Genomic DNA, 18,624 nt, shown 5'->3' with positions numbered 1-18,624 from the left:
TCCTAGCCATTACTGAAACCTGAATTTCACCTTCTGACACCACTTCTGCTGCAGCTCTCTCCTCTGGGGGCCTCACCTTCTCTCACACCCCTCGGCCTGGGGGTCGCCATGATGGTGGTGTTGGTGTCCTTCTATCCCCTGGTTACGCCTACCAACTTATACCCCCTGAACCATCCCTTACATTCTCTACATTTGAGGTTCATACTATACGTCTTTTCCAACCAGTACACCTGCGAGTAGCTATCATTTACCGTCCCCCTGGCCCTCCCACCAAATTCCTTGACAACTTTGCTTTCTGGCTCCCTCACTTTCTCTCCTCAGACCTCCCCTCTATTATCTTAGGTGACTTCAATATTCCATTTGATATCCCCACTGAACTCTCTGCTTCCAAACTCCTCACCCTCACATCCTCATTTAGTCTCTCCCAATGGACCTCATCACCCTCCCTTGTGAGTGGCCATTCGCTGACCTGGTCTTAACTCACCGTTGCGATATTTCTGCCTACTCCAATTCCCCATTCCCCCTCTGACCATCACCTTCTCTCTTTTAACTTATCCCTCTCCCCTTCCCCCCCCCCTCTACCTCCCAAGGCCACTATCACTAGGCGTAACATTGAGGCTATCGACACCGTATCCTTTTCTTCCCTACTTGACTCGCTTCTCTCTCCTTTGCTCTCTCTCTCCTGCCCTGAACAAGCTGCTTCCCTATACAATACCTCCCTTACTTCTGCTCTTGACTCTGTTGCTCCGGCGATCACTACTCACCCTCGCAGATCCACACTTCAACCCTGGCATTCCAAATGCACCAGATATCTGCAAAAGTGTTCCTGAACCGCCGAGCGACAGTGGAGAAGGTCACGCTCTAAGGCAGATTTTTGCTATTTCAAATTTATGCTCTCATCCTACAGTGCTGCCCTTTCCCTCTCTAAATAGTCATACTTCAAGCACCTCATCTCCTCCCAGTCCTCAAATCTGCAACGTCTCTTCACCACCCTGAACTCCCTCCTCTGCTCACCCCTCCTCGCCTTCCCTCCTTGCTCTCTGCCCTTGACTTTGCTTCCTACTTCACATTTAAAATTGACTCCATACGTCAGAATATCATATCCCACTAGTCTCCCATCACTACACCTCCTCCTTTCCCGGGTCATCTCTCCCCTTCCATTTTACCTACACTAACATCCTTCTCCCCTGTATCTGGAGAGGAAGTCATGGCCCTTATCCAGTCCCCCCACCCTTCCACCTCCCCTCTTTACCCTATCCCTTCACGTCTCCTCCGCTACCTCTCTCCCTGTGCCTGTTCCCATCTTACCCACCTCCTTAATCTCTCCCTATCATCTGGCACTGTCCCATCTGCATTCAAACATGCCCTTGTCTCCCCATTCTTAAAAAACCTACTGTTGATCCTAACACTCTCGCCAACTACCGACCCATCTCTCTCCTCCCTTTTGCCTCCAAGCTCCTTGAGCGTATTGTTAACAACCACCTCACCACCTTTCTTTCTTCCCACTACCTCCTTGACCCTTTTCAGTCTGGCTTCCGTTCTCTCCACTCCACAGAAACTGCCCTCACTAAAGTCAGCAATGACCTCCTTGCTACCAAATCCAAAGGCCACTACTCTCTACTCTTTTGACACTGTGGACCACCCTCTCCTGCTGCAAATCCTTCACTCCCTTGGTCTACGTGACACTGCCCTCTCCTGGCTATCCTCCTACCTCTCTGATCGATCCTTCTCTGTCTCCTCTCATGGCTTATCTTCCCCCCCACATCCTCTCACAGTAGGTGTTCCCCAAGGTTCTGTTCTTGGACCACTCCTTTTCTCCCTCTATATATCCTCTCTAGGTGAACTCATCAGCTCTTTTGACCTCCATTATCATCTCTATGCTGATGACACTCAGATCTACCTTTCCTCACCTGACCTCTCCCCCTCTCTCCTCACTCGTATCTCCAACTGTCTTTCTGCTATATCTTCCTGGATGTCCCAGCGATTTCTTAAACTTAATATGTCTAAGACTGAGATGATCATCTTCCCACCCTCCCACATAACCTCACCTCCCACTATTTCTTTATCAATTGATGGCACAACTATCTCCTCTAGTCCCAAAGTGCGCTGTCTTGGAGTTATCCTAGACTCCTCCCTCTCCTTTAAACCACATATCCAGAACCTCTCACAGTCCTGTCATTTCCATTTTAAAAATATTTCCAGGATCAGACCCTTTCTCACCCAGGATGCTACTAAAACCCTCATACACTCACTGGTCATATCCAGATTGGACTACTGTAACCTCCTCCTATCTGGCCTTCCCAAATCTCATCTCTCTCCTCTCCAGTCTATCCTTAATGCTGCTGCATGGCTTATCTTCCTCTCCAAACGCTCTACATCTGCCTCCCCTCTCCTACAAGCTCTCCACTAGCTCCCCTTCCCCTTCAGAACCCAATTCAAGGTTCTCACACTCGCTTACAAAGCCCTCACCCATTCCTCTCCCATTTACATCTCTGACCTCATTTCCCTTCACTCTCCTGTCACCATCTTCGTTCAACAAATGCCGCCTCTCCTGCCAACTGATTACTTCCTCCCACTACCGCCTCCAAGACTTTTCCTGTGCTGCTCCCCACCTCTGGAACTCTCTCCCTCTCCCCATTAGACTCTCTACAATCCTTCAAACGGGCTCTCAAGACCCACAACTTCATCAATGCTTTCCAGCTCTCATCCTAACTTGCTACTACATGCTCCCTCCTCCCTGTCTTCCCCATTTGTATCATGCCCGTCTGTTTGCGCCTCCCCTTGAGAATGTAAGCTCTTGCGAGCAGGGCCCTCTACCCTCTTGTGCTTCTCCTTACTTTCATCTACTTCTTACTCACCACTAGGACACCTAACACATGATGCCTATGCTTTGTTGCTTAATTGGTGTTATGGCCACCTATGTATCAATGTATATTATCCATGTCCTTGTCCTTCATTGTATTGTATTTTACTGTAAGTCACTTTTTGGTTATGTACCTTGTAAGGCACTGCGGAACACTTGTGGCGCCATATAAATAAACGATGATGATAATATTAATAATAATTGTTCCGGATTCCAAAAAGACTAGTGTCTTTTTACACTCTCCCACAGGCAGAGTGTATTAGGTGGGAAATCCCCCTCCCTACTGGGGATTCTTACGTGACACCTTCCTAAAGGGTTACTCCCCAGAAGGTTGTTTGCACAACTCCTGGTTCCCTTAGCTAACAAGGAAGGAGTTATTACTCAGATTTGTTCTTGATTCAGAAGTTAAATGGGTATCGCTCTATTCTGAATCTGAAATCTCTCAACAGGTTCATCCATGTGCTGTATGGAGACCCTACAGTCAATTATGCTGGCAATGGAACCTGGGGATTTCATGGTCCCTGGACATACAGGAGGCATATCCCTATTGCACTATCCACAAAGGGTTTTTGAGTTTTGCTGTTTGTCAACAACATTACTATTGCCCTTTGGTCTGTCCACAGTCCCTCGGGTGTTTACCAAGATAATGGCGGTCATATTTTCCAGTTATGTAATTCTAACGATGCTTAGAGCACGGAAGCCTGCTTCTGCCCATATCTATTACAGAGTTTGGGATTCTTTTGGTCAATGGTGTTCTCATAAGGAATATGATCCTAAGGTATTCAGGATTTCCAGGATACTGACTTTTCTGCAGGCAGGGTTAGACAATGGTCTACGCCTGGCCACTCTGAGAGTTCAGGTTTCTGCACTATGAGTCTGGTTCCAGAGAAAGATTACTTCATTACCAAATGTTAGAATTTTTTTCCAAGGAATTCTGCAAGTGTAGCCTCCTTTTTTTTTTCCACCGGTAGTACCATGGGATTTGTCTTTGGTTTTTAAGGGGTTACAAGTGCCCCCATTTGAACCTTTAGGCTCTGTAGATTGGAAGTGGTTGACAGCGAAGACACTTTTTCTACTCCTCACTATCTCTTCTGCTCGCAGAGTCTCTGATTTGGCAGCGCTTTCTTTTTGCTCTCCATTTTTGATTTTTCACCAGTCTAAAGCTGTTCTTTGTACAAGGGAGGGTTACCTTACTAAAGGTAGTGTCCCGTTTTCATGTGAATGAAGAGATTATTGTTCCAGCTTTTCAGGCTCCAGATCTTTCTGTAGGTGAAGTCTCCCTGGATGTAGTTTGTGCTGTCCGTATTTATGTGGAGCGTACAAAAGGTGTTAGAAAATCAGATTCTCTTTTTGTATTATATGGTCTGCACAAACGAGGATGGCCGGCTAATAAGCAGACTCTGGTGAGATGGCTATGTATGACTATCTCTCAGGTGTACACACAGGCTGGTCTTCTGGTCCCAAGCACGGTGACAGCACATTCTACTCGGTCTGTAGGACCATCGTGGGCATTTAGTCGTGGTGCCTCTGCTGAACAATTGTGCAAGGCAGCCACGTGGTCTTCTGTCCACACTTTTCTTAGGTTCTATTCCTTTGATACTTTTGCCTACCAGGATGCTTCCTTTGGGCGACAAGTTCTCCTTCCTGAGCAGAAAGGAGAAAGGACAAGTTCTCCTTTCTGCTCAGGAGCATACCCCACCTTTAGGACATCCCCATGGTATCCCTGTGGATCCCTATGGACCCTGAAGAAGAAATAGAGTTATGGTAGACTTACCTAGATAACTCTCTTTCTTTGAGCTCCATAGGTTCCACAGGGAACCCACCCTGACGCACCTGGCTTCATTGGGTTATATTCTTTTGGTTACAGATTCCCTCATCTTCTGTAAGAGTGTTTCTGGTGTACGAATGCTCTTCCTTCTCCTCTTTCCTTCTTTTGCCTTTAGGCTTGTCAACTAAACTGAAGTCCTATGGCTAGGGGCAGGGTATATATGGAGGACCCAGGGCATTCTGGTAGCCAAAGCTTTAACTATTTGGTGCCTGGTCTCCAACCATAATATTCCCCATGGTATCTCTGTGGACCCTATGGACCTCGAAGAAAAGGAGTTATGTAGGTAAGCCTGCCATAACTCTATATTTCTCCAGGTCCACTTGTGTCGGGCAGGTCAGCAGTATACGCTGCTAATATTATATGTCCTGCCCTGTGTCATTATTAATATTGTTAGGTTCCAGCTCCTGGTCCCCAGAACCTCTCTCTATGTGGGTTTTACTACGGGTTTGATGGTTGATAGGTGCTGCAATTCCCATCTCTTTTCATTCCAACGCGTTCCGTACAGAAATCCTACTTAGTGTCCTCGCTGAGATACTGCTGGGGGTGGTCAGTGTTCCCTCAGTCGTGTGCAGGTGCTATATCCCTCTGTCTGCTCACAGGCGCTGCACCATGACACATTGGAGGCTCTGAGTGACCTGCTGAAGGGCCTCATTCACTGGGACCTGACTCCTCGGGGACTTCAGGACATTTTCCAGGTTGGTATGAGCAGAGTTTTGGGCTTTAGGGGGAGAAATTGGAGACGTTTTCTCAATTTCTGTTATTACAGATCCTGAATCCATGGATTAAATCCAGCAAGGAGCATGAACGTCAGCGAGCGATAGACGTCAGCGGAGACCTCCTGCACTTCTACCTCCAGAAGCTCAATGTCAATGTAAGAATGAGCATACTTAGTGCTGTGTGACCACGTCCGTTCCCCTCTGCCTGGGACACCGCTAACCTACATGGACAATTCTAACGCCCTAATATCAACATTTAATCTTGTCAGGAGCAGATTTAAGTGGACTATTTGAGTGGGTTCCCGACTATGGATAGACAGTAATTAGTTAGACAATGTCTAGATAGACACCAGATGTTAGACAAGGATACAAGCTCGACACGGAAAAAAGTCAGACACAATAAAGTTAGATTGGTACAAAAGGTCAACAAGTACAAAAGGTCGACAGGAAAATGATTGACACAAAAATGGTCGACACTTTTTTTTAGGTTTAGGGTTAGGCACTTACTGGAGGGTTAGGGTTAGGCACTTACCCCCACGGTTAGGGTTAGGCACTTACCCCCACGGTTAGGGTTAGGCACCAGGAGATAGGGTTAGGGTTAGGCACTTACCCAGACGGTTAGGGTTAAGCACCAGGAGGGAGGGTTAGGCACCAGGAGGGAGGGTTAGGCACCAGGAGGGAGGGTTAGGGTTAGGCACCAGGAGGGAGGGTTAGGGTTAGGCACCAGGAGGGATGGTTAGGGTAAGGCACCAGGAGGGATGGTTAGGGTAAGGCACCAGGAGGGAGGGTTAGGGTTAGGCACCAGGAGGGTGGGTAAGCCACCAGGAGGGAGGGTTAGGGTTAGGCACCAGGAGGGAGGGTTAGGGTTAGGTACCAGGAGGGAGGGTTAGGGTTAGGCACCAGGAGGGATGGTTAGAGTAAGGCACCAGGAGGGAGGGTTAGGGTTAGGCACCAGGAGGGAGGGTTAGGGTAAGGCACCAGGAGGGAGGGTTAGGGTGAAGATTAGGGCTAAAAAAAAAAAATTATTGATCATTTTCATGTCGAACTTTTGACCCGGTCGACCTTTTGTACCTGTCGAACTTTTTACATTTCTAACTTTAGTGTGTCTGACTTTTGTCTGTGTCAAACTTTTTTCCCTGTCTCACTACTGACTGTCTAACATCTGGTGTCTATTTAATTACTGTCTATCTCTTATACCACACCCAATGCTGGGTGATCATTCACCCCCCTATCCAGCTGCTCAACAAAACTAATGCCAGTGTTTCCAGTTACTGACGCTAAATAGCAGCGCTGCTCTGCTGGGACTCTGCTATCTCATTTAGGACTAACCGTGACAGCAGATATAGCAAATAGCAGCACAGAGTATATCAGGAGATGAGTGATGTGTCAGTGAGGACAGGGCTGCATGTGACAGGGGCAGTGACATGATGTGAGGAGGGGAATGGAGGTAGCAGGAAGCCACAGACTGAGAGTTATATAGTGGGAGGAGCAGGGTCCCCCAGCAGCACAGAGTATATCAGGAGATGAGTGATGTATTAGTGAGGACAGGGCTGCATGTGACAGGGGCAGTGACATGATGTGAGGAGGGGAATGGGGGCAGCAGGAAGTCACAGGCTGAGAGTTATATAGTGGGAGGAGCAGGGTCCCCCAGCAGCACAGAGTATATCAGGAGATGAGTGATGTATTAGTGAGGACAGGGCTGCATGTGACAGGGGCAGTGACATGATGTGAGGAGGGGAATGGGGGCAGCAGGAAGACACAGACTGAGAGTTATATAGTGGGAGGAGCAGGTTCCCCCAGCAGCACAGAGTATATCAGGAGATGAGTGATGAGTGATGTGACAGGGGCAGTGACATAATGTGAGGAGGGGAATGGAGGCAGCAGGAAGACACAGGCTGAGAGTTATATAGTGGGAGGAGCAGGTTCCCCCAGCAGCACAGAGTATATCAGGAGATGAGTGATGTGTCAGTGAGGACAGGGCTGCATGTGACAGGGGTAGTGACATGATGTGAGGAGGGGAATGGAGGCAGCAGGAAGACACAGACTGAGTTATATAGTGGGAGGAGCAGGTTCCCCCAGCAGCACAGAGTATATCAGGAGATGAGTGATGTGCTAGTGAGGACAGAGGTGAAAAGTATTAATGATAAACAGATAAAATCAGTAACCAACTGAAGCATGGGGCGCTCCCACACTGGTGCTAACAGGCATAACGCTGCATTCTATCTCTTATAATTGTCCCCTATCCCCCATGGTGACCAGGCTGTTACTGTTCCCACTGTCATAGAGATTTCCCTGTGATACAGGTCCTGCATGCCGTAGCCTGGTGCTGGCTGTGACTGTCCTGCCCCTGTGATACAGGTCCTGCATGCCGTAGCCTGGTGCTGGCTGTGACTGTCCTGCCCCTGTGATACAGGTCCTGCATGCCGTAGCCTGGTGCTGGCTGTGACTGTCCTGCCCCTGTGATACAGGTCCTGCATGCCGTAGCCTGGTGCTGGCTGTGACTGTCCTGCCCCTGTGATACAGGTCCTGCATGCCGTAGCCTGGTGCTGGCTGTGACTGTCCTGCCCCTGTGATACAGGTCCTGCATGCCGTAGCCTGGTGCTGGCTGTGACTGTCCTGCCCCTGTGATACAGGTCCTGCATGCCGTAGCCTGGTGCTGGCTGTGACTGTCCTGCCCCTGTGATACAGGTCCTGCATGCCGTAGCCTGGTGCTGGCTGTGACTGTCCTGCCCCTGTGATACAGGTCCTGCATGTCGTAGCCTGGTTCTGGCTGTGACTGTCCTGCCCCTGTGATACAGGTCCTGCATGCCGTAGCCTGGCGCTGGCTGTGACTGTCCTGCCCCTGTGATACAGGTCCTGCATGCCGTAGCCTGGCGCTGGCTGTGACTGTCCTGTCCCTGTGATACAGGTCCTGCATGCCGTAGCCTGGCGCTGGCTGTGCCTGTCCTGCCCCTGTGATACAGGTCCTGCATGCCGTAGCCTGGCGCTGGCTGTGACTGTCCTGCCCCTGTGATACAGGTCCTGCTTGCCGTAGCCTGGCGCTGGCTGTGACTGTCCTGCCCCTGTGATACAGGTCCTGCATGCCGTAGCCTGGCGCTGGCTGTGACTGTCCTGCCCCTGTGATACAGGTCCTGCATGCCGTAGCCTGGCGCTGGCTGTGACTGTCCTGCCCCTGTGATACAGGTCCTGCTTGCCGTAGCCTGACGCTGGCTGTGACTGTCCTGCCCCTGTGATACAGGTCCTGCATGCCGTAGCCTGACGCTGGCTGTGACTGTCCTGCCCCTGTGATACAGGTCCTGCATGCCGTAGCCTGACGCTGGCTGTGACTGTCCTGCCCCTGTGATACAGGTCCTGCATGCCGTAGCCTGGTGCTGGCTGTGACTGTCCTGCCCCTGTGATACAGGTCCTGCATGCCGTAGCCTGGTGCTGGCTGTGACTGTCCTGCCCCTGTGATACAGGTCCTGCATGCCGTAGCCTGGTGCTGGCTGTGACTGTCCTGCCCCTGTGATACAGGTCCTGCATGCCGTAGCCTGGTGCTGGCTGTGACTGTCCTGCCCCTGTGATACAGGTCCTGCATGCCGTAGCCTGGTGCTGGCTGTGACTGTCCTGCCCCTGTGATACAGGTCCTGCATGCCGTAGCCTGGTGCTGGCTGTGACTGTCCTGCCCCTGTGATACAGGTCCTGCATGCCGTAGCCTGGTGCTGGCTGTGACTGTCCTGCCCCTGTGATACAGGTCCTGCATGCCGTAGCCTGGTGCTGGCTGTGACTGTCCTGCCCCTGTGATACAGGTCCTGCATGTCGTAGCCTGGTTCTGGCTGTGACTGTCCTGCCCCTGTGATACAGGTCCTGCATGTCGTAGCCTGGTGCTGGCTGTGACTGTCCTGCCCCTGTTTAATGCTGAATGCCCACATCTCTGGTGCCTAATGTGAGTTCTGTCTTTGTGCCCACAGTGCGTGGTACCATTCTACAACCTGGGGCTGCTCACTGGCCGATTGTCTACACGCTGTTCAGACTCTGTCCCCTTCATCCGCCAACGTACTGTAGATTGTATCTACTACCTGTTATATATTCAGCTACGATATGAAGGTGAGTGATTACATTATCACCCCAAATGTGACCAGAAAGGACACCGAGCTGCATGGTCCCTGATCCCCCCCATCATCCTCTATCCCCCCCATTATCCTCTATCCCCCCCATTATCCTCTATCCCCCCCATTATCCTCTATCCCCCCCATCATCCTCTATCCCCCCCATTATCCTCTATCCCCCCCATCATCCTCCATCCCCCCCATCATCCTCTATCCCCCACATCATCCTCTATCCCCCCATCATACTCTATCCCCCCATCATACTCTATCCCCCCCCATCATACTCTATCCCCCCCATCATACTCTATCCCCCCCATCATCCTCTATCCCCCCATCATCCTCTATCAGTATGTAATACCGAGTCCTAGTGTATTATATATCTGTCACCTGTCTGATCGCCCCCATCATCCTCTATCAGTATGTAATACCGAGTCCTAGTGTATTATATATCTGTCACCTGTCTGATCCCTCCCATCATCCTCTATCAGTATGTAATACCGAGTCCTAGTGTATTATATATCTGTCACCTGTCTGATCGCCCCCATCATCCTCTATCAGTATGTAATACCGAGTCCTAGTGTATTATATATCTGTCACCTGTCTGATCCCCCCCATCATCCTCTATCCCCCCCCATCATCCTCTATCAGTATGTAATACCGAGTCCTAGTGTATTATATATCTGTCACCTGTCTGATCCCCCCCATCGTCCTCTATCAGTATGTAATACCGAGTCCTAGTGTATTATATATCTGTCACCTGTCTGATCCCCCCATCATCCTCTATCAGTATGTAATACCGAGTCCTAGTGTATTATATATCTGTCACCTGTCTGATCCCCCCCATCGTCCTCTATCAGTATGTAATACCGAGTCCTAGTGTATTATATATCTGTCACCTGTCTGATCCCCCCCCATCATCCTCTATCAGTATGTAATACCGAGTCCTAGTGTATTATATATCTGTCACCTGTCTGATCCCCCCCCATCATCCTCTATCAGTATGTAATACCGAGTCCTAGTGTATTATATATCTGTCACCTGTCTGATCGCCCCCATCATCCTCTATCAGTATGAAATACCGAGTCCTAGTGTATTATATATCTGTCACCTGTCTGATCCCTCCCATCATCCTCTATCAGTATGTAATACCGAGTCCTAGTGTATTATATATCTGTCACCTGTCTGATCCCCCCCATCATCCTCTATCAGTATGTAATACCGAGTCCTAGTGTATTATATATCTGTCACCTGTCTGATCCCCCCCATCATCCTCTATCAGTATGTAATACCGAGTCCTAGTGTATTATATATCTGTCACCTGTCTGATCCCCCCATCATCCTCTATCAGTATGTAATACCGAGTCCTAGTGTATTATATATCTGTCACCTGTCTGATCGCCCCCATCATCCTCTATCAGTATGTAATACCGAGTCCTAGTGTATTATATATCTGTCGCCTGTCTGATCCCTCCCATCATCCTCTATCAGTATGTAATACCGAGTCCTAGTGTATTATATATCTGTCACCTGTCTGATCCCTCCCATCATCCTCTATCAGTATGTAATACCGAGTCCTAGTGTATTATATATCTGTCACCTGTCTGATCCCTCCCATCATCCTCTATCAGTATGTAATACCGAGTCCTAGTGTATTATATATCTGTCACCTGTCTGATCCCCCCCATCATCCTCTATCAGTATGTAATACCGAGTCCTAGTGTATTATATATCTGTCACCTGTCTGATCGCCCCCATCATCCTCTATCAGTATGTAATACCGAGTCCTAGTGTATTATATATCTGTCACCTGTCTGATCGCCCCCATCATCCTCTATCAGTATGTAATACCGAGTACTAGTGCACTATTACATATATGCATTACTCGTATTTCTTCTTTAAGGTCCATAGGGGGTCCACAGGGTTGACCTTGGGGAATAGCTGGATCTGGATCCACGGGCACCACGCAGGTAAAGCTTTAGCTCCCAGGATGCACTTGGGTCCGTCCTCCTCTATTCCCCGCCCCGAGCCACAGGCACCTCAGTTGGTAAGCAGCCAAGGCCGGAGGATGAAGACTGGGACACAGAAGAACCACACTCACAGGGGTTAGCAGCCCCTAAGCTTCATTTTTTTGAGTTATTAGTTTAATTTTTACTGTTGAACTTATCAGAGCGGCAGCGTCGGACTGTCCATTGGACATCCAAGCTGCCGCTCCTCCTGCCCGCCGGCGCCGCTATGCCAGTACAGATCTCGGGATCACGGCGGGACCCCAGAGTCTGTGCTAGTCGGACTCTGCGAGCTCCCAGGACTGCTGCCGGATCCACAGGGACAGGAAAGAATCATGGAGTCTACTTCCTCTGGTCTCTGGGGACAGACCAGAAGCGCTGGCAGTGGCGGTGGGCCCCCTCATACCCCGCGCGTCCACTAGACCACCAGGGATTTTAAGCGGCAAGCGGGAGCCGGCATCCCGGGGGTTAAGAGCCAGCAATGGGAGGCAGCCTTCCCTGTTTAGCGCCTTTCCGCTCGGGTCTGGCGTTGCTGAACTTCTCTCCTCCTATGGCCACGCCCCTCTGAGGTCTCCGGCGGCCATCTTTTCTCATTGTGGCAGCGCAGATCTCTCAGGCTTCACGTGGACCGGTCCCCCTGTGTATCTCTCCCCTGCTAGGACAATGGCCCTGATTCAGAGCTGGACACTCTGACAGAACGCTCGCTCTGAATCAGGGTCGTCCTTCTGATTTTTTAGAGCGGCCTCCTGGCCGCTTGCGTAGCTGTGGGTGAACCCACAGCTATAGTGAGCAGCCAAAAAGATGGTCGCGATGGTCAAGACCATCACGACCATCGGGCTTGCGACGAGACCCTTTTGGCAGGGTCTCGTTGCCGCAAGCCCCAGAGTGCTTTCGGCTCTAACAGAGCCGTAAGCACTCCCACTGACATCACTGGTGATGCCAGTGGGGCCGGCCACAGACGGTAGGCGTTCCCATGGGTACGCCTCTATCTGGGCAGACACGCACCCGGCCCGCCCACCGAAGGGGGCGTGCTGTCACTCAGCATCGACAGCACGCCCCCTTTGGTACGAGACCCGGTGCGACGGTTTGCCCGTCGCAATCCGAGTCTCGCGCATGTTCACAACGGAGCCGGCTCCGTCGTACGCATGCACACTGGGCATCCATCGACCCGCGAGCGTGTCTGAATCAGGCCCTGTGTACACAGCACTATAGCCCTCCCAGACACTGAATCTGGGAGGTGATTGTAGTGAAAGGTGCAGTGAGTATTACTTCCTGCATGGTATGTGACTATTACTAGTGCTGACTGTCTGTCTGTGCTGTATTTCTCCTTACTGTCAGTCTATACCTTTCCCTTTCCTTCTCCTGCAGCCCTGGCATGTGTGTGGGGGGGAATGTCTTTTCTTTGATCTCACTTCTATAAATTCAAGTATTTGTGAGGTTTGTCACATACAGTTGTGTGCTACACGGTGCCATATCTGTGGACCTGTGTGTTGCATGCTGGTGGGTCCCCCAGTTGTGTGCTGCCGGACTTCTTTGTTCTCCTGCAGATGCTGCGTCGCAGGGGTCAGTAAGGAGGATTTATGACGGGATGGGCTGCGTGTGAGGTGCCATCAGTAACCTGGTCCCTCCAACCCCCCAACGATGGGACAGGACCTTCCTTGGGCGGTGTTTTCTCAGGTGCTGACCTTCATCGCGGATCGCCTCGCGGTCCCAGCTGTTCTCCCCCATATGGGGTTACCCCAACCAGCCATCCCCCATTGTAATTATTACAGTCTCCCCTGGGCCTCACACTGTTAATCCATACACGGGGTTCCCTATATATATATATATATATATATATATATATATATATATATACAGTCTCCTCCGGTGACTCAGCAGTCCGTCATGCCCTTCCAGGGTCTCCCACAGGCGGGTCAACCACCTTGGGTGGATGTGTTCTCTAGTTCAGTCCAGAGTTTGGCGGCTTCATCTTCAGCCTGTGAGACTATGTTACGGAGTGACGAGCCAGAGAAGGCATCTAAACACCCGGTTATGTCGTCCCAGTCTACGCAACTGTCAGACTCGGCTGTGTCCTCGGATGATGGGGAATTGCCTGAGGACTCTGACTCTGATTCCCCTGTCCGGTAAGTAGAAATTAAATCTTCTATTAATGTGCCGGCATTGGTTAGGGCGGTGCGATCCATTCTTGATATAGAGGATGACGCTCCGGCCCCTAAATCCAAATACCCAAATTTCAAACAGGCAAAAGTGACTTCAGCAGTTTTTCCTCTCTCTGACCAGCTGACTGATCATATGGCGGAGGCCTGGCAGTCGCCTAGTAAAATGTTCCAGCCGCAGAAACGTTTAGCGTCTAGTTATCCGTTTCCTGCAGGACATTGCAAAAAAGTGGGAATCTCCACTTAATCAAGAGCGCTACCTTGCCTAAGCCCTCCATTTCATCCCTAAAGGATCCCACGGGCAGGAAAGTGGAGACTTGCTTGAAATCAATTTATTCTCTCCCAGGGGCTGTGGTCTGTCCGTCTATAGCCATCTCCTGGGTGGCTAAGGCCATTGAGAGCTGGGCCAATGTACTGGAAGATACTTTTCCTGAGGAAGCTCCGGAGGTTCAGAAAGCTTTAGTGCAGTGTCGGCTAACCTTGACACTCCAGCTGTTATGGAACTACATAACCCAGCATGCACTGCTACAGTTTTGCTATAAGGGCATGCTAAAACTGTGGCAGGGCATGCTGGGATATATAGTTCCACAACAGCTGGAGTGTCAAGGTTAGCCAACACTGCTTTAGTGGGACAGATGAGAGATGCCGCTGCCTATATTGGTAAGGCGGCTTTGGATGCCAGTCTACTGACCTCTAGCGTCTGTATCTGCTCGACGCTCTTGGAGGGCGGATGCGGATTCCAAGAAGGGCCTAGAGGTTTTACCCTTCAATGGAGGGATATTGTTTGGCCCCGATTCTGACAAAATTGTAGACACCCTGGCAAAGTCTAAGTCAGCTTTTCTACCATCGGCAACTGCGCCTTCTAAGGCTAGGACATCTGCATTTTGGTCCTTTTGTTCTCAAGGGAAGTCCAAGGGTCAGTCCTTCCCGAGGCAATTGGCGGCCAAGGCCGCTCCTAAACCTAATTAGCAAGCTTGGAGTGCTAGACGCCCTGCTTCCAAGCCAGAGGATAAGCCTTCAGCCTGATGGGACGGGCCTCTCTCTGGGGTTCCCAGAGTGGGAGGCTGACTTCTTCAATTCGCCCAGAACTGGTGCAATACTACCACGGATGCTTGGGTACGAGAAGTGGTCTCTCAGGGGTACGCCCTCTCCTTTCGTCACAGACCTCCCCACCAGTTCTTCTGCACGAGTCCTCCTCTGGACGAGACCAAGGCCTTGCAGATTCAGGGACCCATAGAGTCCTTGCTGAAAGCAGGGGTCATTTTTCCCTTACGCTTTCACAACGCGGGACAGGTTACTACTCTACTCTGTTTCTGGTTCAGAAACCCAATGGATCTCATCGGCCTATCCTCAATCTAAAGTCGCTGAACAAGTTCCTCAGAGTACCCAAATCCAGGATGGAAACTTTGCCTTCCATCATTCTGGCTATGGAACCTGGGGATTATAAGGTCTCCCTGGACATCCAGTACGCCTACCTTAATGTTCCTATAGCGCCTTCACACCAGCGTTCTCTGCGATTTGCTATACGACAGCACCACTTCCAGTTTCAGGCTCTGCCCTTTGGCCTCTCCACAGCTCCAAGGGTAATCACCAAAATGATGGCGGTCTTGGCTGCCCATCTACGGAGCCAAGGTATACGACTTCTGCCATATCTCGACGACCTCCTATTGCTGGCGAGCTCTCTGGAGGTACTTCTACAACAGCTACACCTGACAATCTCTTGTCTGCAAGCGCACGGTTGGCTGATATATTGGAAAAAGTCCTCCCTAAATCCCTCACAAAGGATTGTTCATTTGGGAGCCCTCCTGGATTCTCATCCGCAAAGGATCTTTCTAACCCCAGAAAAGATTTCCTCCCTACAACTGCGGGTGCGCAGTTGCCTGAACAGTTGCCGGGTGTCTGTTCACTTGGCAATGTGTGTTCTCGGGTCGATGGTGTCTGCGTTCGACATAGTGGAATATGCCCAGTTCCATTCCAGGCCCCTACAGGGGCTGATTGTATCCAAATGGAACGGGTTACCACACCACATCAGGACTCAGATGCTGGCATTGTCTCCAGAGGTGCGCCTGTCTCTATCTTGGTGGCTTCAGACCTCTCATCTCACCATGGGTCACCCCTTTTGGATTCCGTACTGTGTTCGTCTCACAACAGATGCCAGTCTCCGGGGTTGGGGTGTAGTGACAGTTCCACTTTCACTTCAGGGCCGTTGGACAGTGGAAGAAGCAATTCTCCCGAACAACATTCTGGAACTTCGGGCCATGTACAGGGCCTCCCAGTTGTCAAGTCACGTTCTTCAGGGAAAAGCGGTGCAGCTTCAGTCCAACAACGCCTCCACGATGGCGTACATCAACCATCAAGGGGCACTCGCAGTCGAGCAGAGATGACAGAGGTGTCACGCATCCTGTCTTGGGCGGAGTGCCACCTTCCAGCCATCTCAGAGGTGTTCATTCCAGGAGTCCTCAATTGGGAAGCGGACTTCCTCAGCCGTCACAACGTGCATCCTGGGGAATGGTGGCTTCATCAAGAAGTTTCAACTCCTTGTGGACAAAATGGGGCCTGCCGGAGGTGGACCTCATGGCATCCCGTCACAATCACAAGTTGCCCGTGTACGGGTCCAGAACAAGAGATGCTGAAGCAAGCTTGGTGGACGCTCTGTCAGTGAGATGGACCTTCCAGTTTGCGTATCTATTCCCTCCGATATCCCTGCTTCCTCGGGTTCTTCGGAAGTTCAAGCCGGACGGCGGCACGCTTCTGCTGGTGGCTCCGGCTTGGCCCAGACGTCCTTGTTACCCAGATCTTCGGAGTCTCTCCATCGACGCTCCGTTCCTTTTGCCTCAACGTCCGGACCTGTTGTCTCAGGACCTTACCCGGATCCGGGTCGTCTGTCTTTGACGGCGTGGCTCTTGAGACATCCATCTTAAGGTCCCGGGGTTTCTCTAGCTCGGTCATCAGCACGATGCTGCGGGCGTGCAAGCCTGCCTTCGCCAGGATTTACCACATAGTGTGGCATACCTATTTTCAGTGATGTGGCACGAGAAATTACGATCCTCAAGTGTTTCGTGTTTCTAGGATTTTGGCGTTCCTTCAGTCTGGTTTGGACCTTTGCTTAAGCCTAGCTCCAGTGTGGTTTTAGGATTCGGCCTCCCTTTGTTCCTCCAGTGGCTCCTTGGGATTTGGCGGTAGTTCTTCAGGCCCTCCAGGGTTCTCCATTCGAACCTCTAGAGTCGGTGAACCTCAAATGGTTGACTACTAAGACTCTTTTTCTCCTGGCAATTGCTTCGGTCAGGAGGGTGTCAGAATTGGGGGCGCTTTCCTGTCGTCCTCCCTTTCTGATAATTCACCAGGACAGGGCGGTGCTTCGCACTCGCACGGGGTTTCTACCTAAGGTGTTTTCTAAGTTCCACATTAATCAGGAAATTGTTGTGCCGGCCTTTCAGTCACCTGACCTCTCGGTTGGTGAGGCCTCCTTGGATATGGTCCGGGCTCTGAAAATTTATGTGGACCGGACTAGTTCCATTCGGAAGTTGGATTCCTTATTCGTCCTCTTTGGTTTTCATAAGAGGGGTTGGCCTGCCAACAAACAAACTTTGGCTCGATTTTTTCGTTTGGCTATTTTTGAGGCTTATACGCAGGCGGGCCTGCTTGTTCCAACCTCTGTTAAGGCTTATTTTACCTGGTCTGTAGGCAGCTAGACGTGGCGCCTCGTCTGTTCAGCTGTGTAAGGCGACCACCTGGTCTTCGTTTCAGACCTTTCTGAGGTTCTATGCTTTTGACACCTTCGCCTCTCAGGATGCTTCCTTTTGGGCACCGGATTCTACTTTCAGCACAGGAGCGTCCCCGTCTTTAAATTGACTGCTTTGGGACATCCCCGAGGTCAACCCTGTGGACCCCCTATGGACCCTGAAGTAGAAAACAAGAGATATGGTAAGAACTTACCTTTGTTATCTCTGTTTCTACGAAGTCCACAGGGCACCCGCCCTGACGCACCTGGCTTCATATGGGCTGTGTGGCTGGTCACCAGTTTTCTGTCTCCCATTTCTGTGAGTATGGTTCTTCTGTGTTCCAGTCTTCCTTGTCTCTGTTGTTCCTCCTCTGGCCTTGGCTACTTACCAACTGAGGTGCCTGTGGCTAGGGGGCGGGGTATAGGGGAGGATGGACTCAGTGCATCCTGGGAGCTAAAGCTTTAACTGCGTGGTGCCCCTGGATCCAGATCCAGCTATACCCCAAGGTCAACCCTGTGGACCCTATGGACTTCAAAGAAAGAGAGATAACAAAGGTAAGTTCTTACCATATCTCTCAGTATCTTGTTTCTCTTTCATACTTTCTCTTATTTTCAGGGTTTGCTCCAGATCACAAAGATGAACTGGTAGAGAAATTACAAACTTTCAAACAAGGTCTGCGGAACCCTGACTCCAGCGCGCTGTTTCATACGTGCATTAATATTGCCATGGTGAGTGTGAGCAGCAAGATGGCGGTGCATTGTCAGATAAAGCACACGACTCTGGGTAATAACCGCTCCCTGCTGACTGGATTCAGGCAATATGTGGTCTATCCAGGCTACTGGCACTGAGGGCCTCATTTATCAGCCAGTTTTACCATTCACAACCAGTGATAATACTTACTGTGTATGATAATGACCCTCCAGCCAATCACCTCCCAACCGTCATTTTTCAAACAGATGACAGGAGCTGATTGGCTAGAGCACCATCATCATATGCAGCGAGTGTTATCACTGGTTGTGAATGATAAAACTGACCGATAAATGAGGCTCTAAATGATCTGCATGCGAAATGCTACGTTACAGTGTCAGCGGCTATGATGGGAAGTACTGTGTTACAGTGTCAGCGGCTATGATGGGAAGTACATTAGTGTCAGCGGCTATGATGGGAAGTACTATGTTACAGTGTCAGCGGCTATGATGGGAAGTACTATGTTACAGTGTCAGCGGCTATGATGGGAAGTACTAT

General features: G+C 50.5%; 1 protein-coding gene across 4 annotated transcripts in view; it reads left to right on the top strand.

The window, feature by feature from the left end:
- The window catches only part of MROH1 (maestro heat like repeat family member 1), a 402,469-nt gene that overhangs the window by 201,534 nt on the left and 182,311 nt on the right, over window positions 1–18,624 (top strand). For all 4 annotated transcript variants that reach the window (XM_088448594.1, XM_088448595.1, XM_088448596.1 and 1 more), the window contains 4 exons: window positions 5,291–5,386; window positions 5,458–5,562; window positions 9,358–9,493; window positions 17,995–18,107. In XM_088448594.1, coding sequence (XP_088304720.1) covers window positions 5,291–5,386; window positions 5,458–5,562; window positions 9,358–9,493; window positions 17,995–18,107 — 450 coding nt within the window. The remainder of the gene's footprint in view (window positions 1–5,290; window positions 5,387–5,457; window positions 5,563–9,357; window positions 9,494–17,994; window positions 18,108–18,624) is intronic.

The sequence above is a fragment of the Taudactylus pleione genome, unplaced genomic scaffold, assembly GCF_031769625.1.
Source record: "Taudactylus pleione unplaced genomic scaffold, aTauple2 ptg000460l, whole genome shotgun sequence".
Taxonomy (NCBI): domain Eukaryota; kingdom Metazoa; phylum Chordata; class Amphibia; order Anura; family Myobatrachidae; genus Taudactylus; species Taudactylus pleione.
This window is presented reverse-complemented; position numbering and strand designations above follow the sequence as displayed.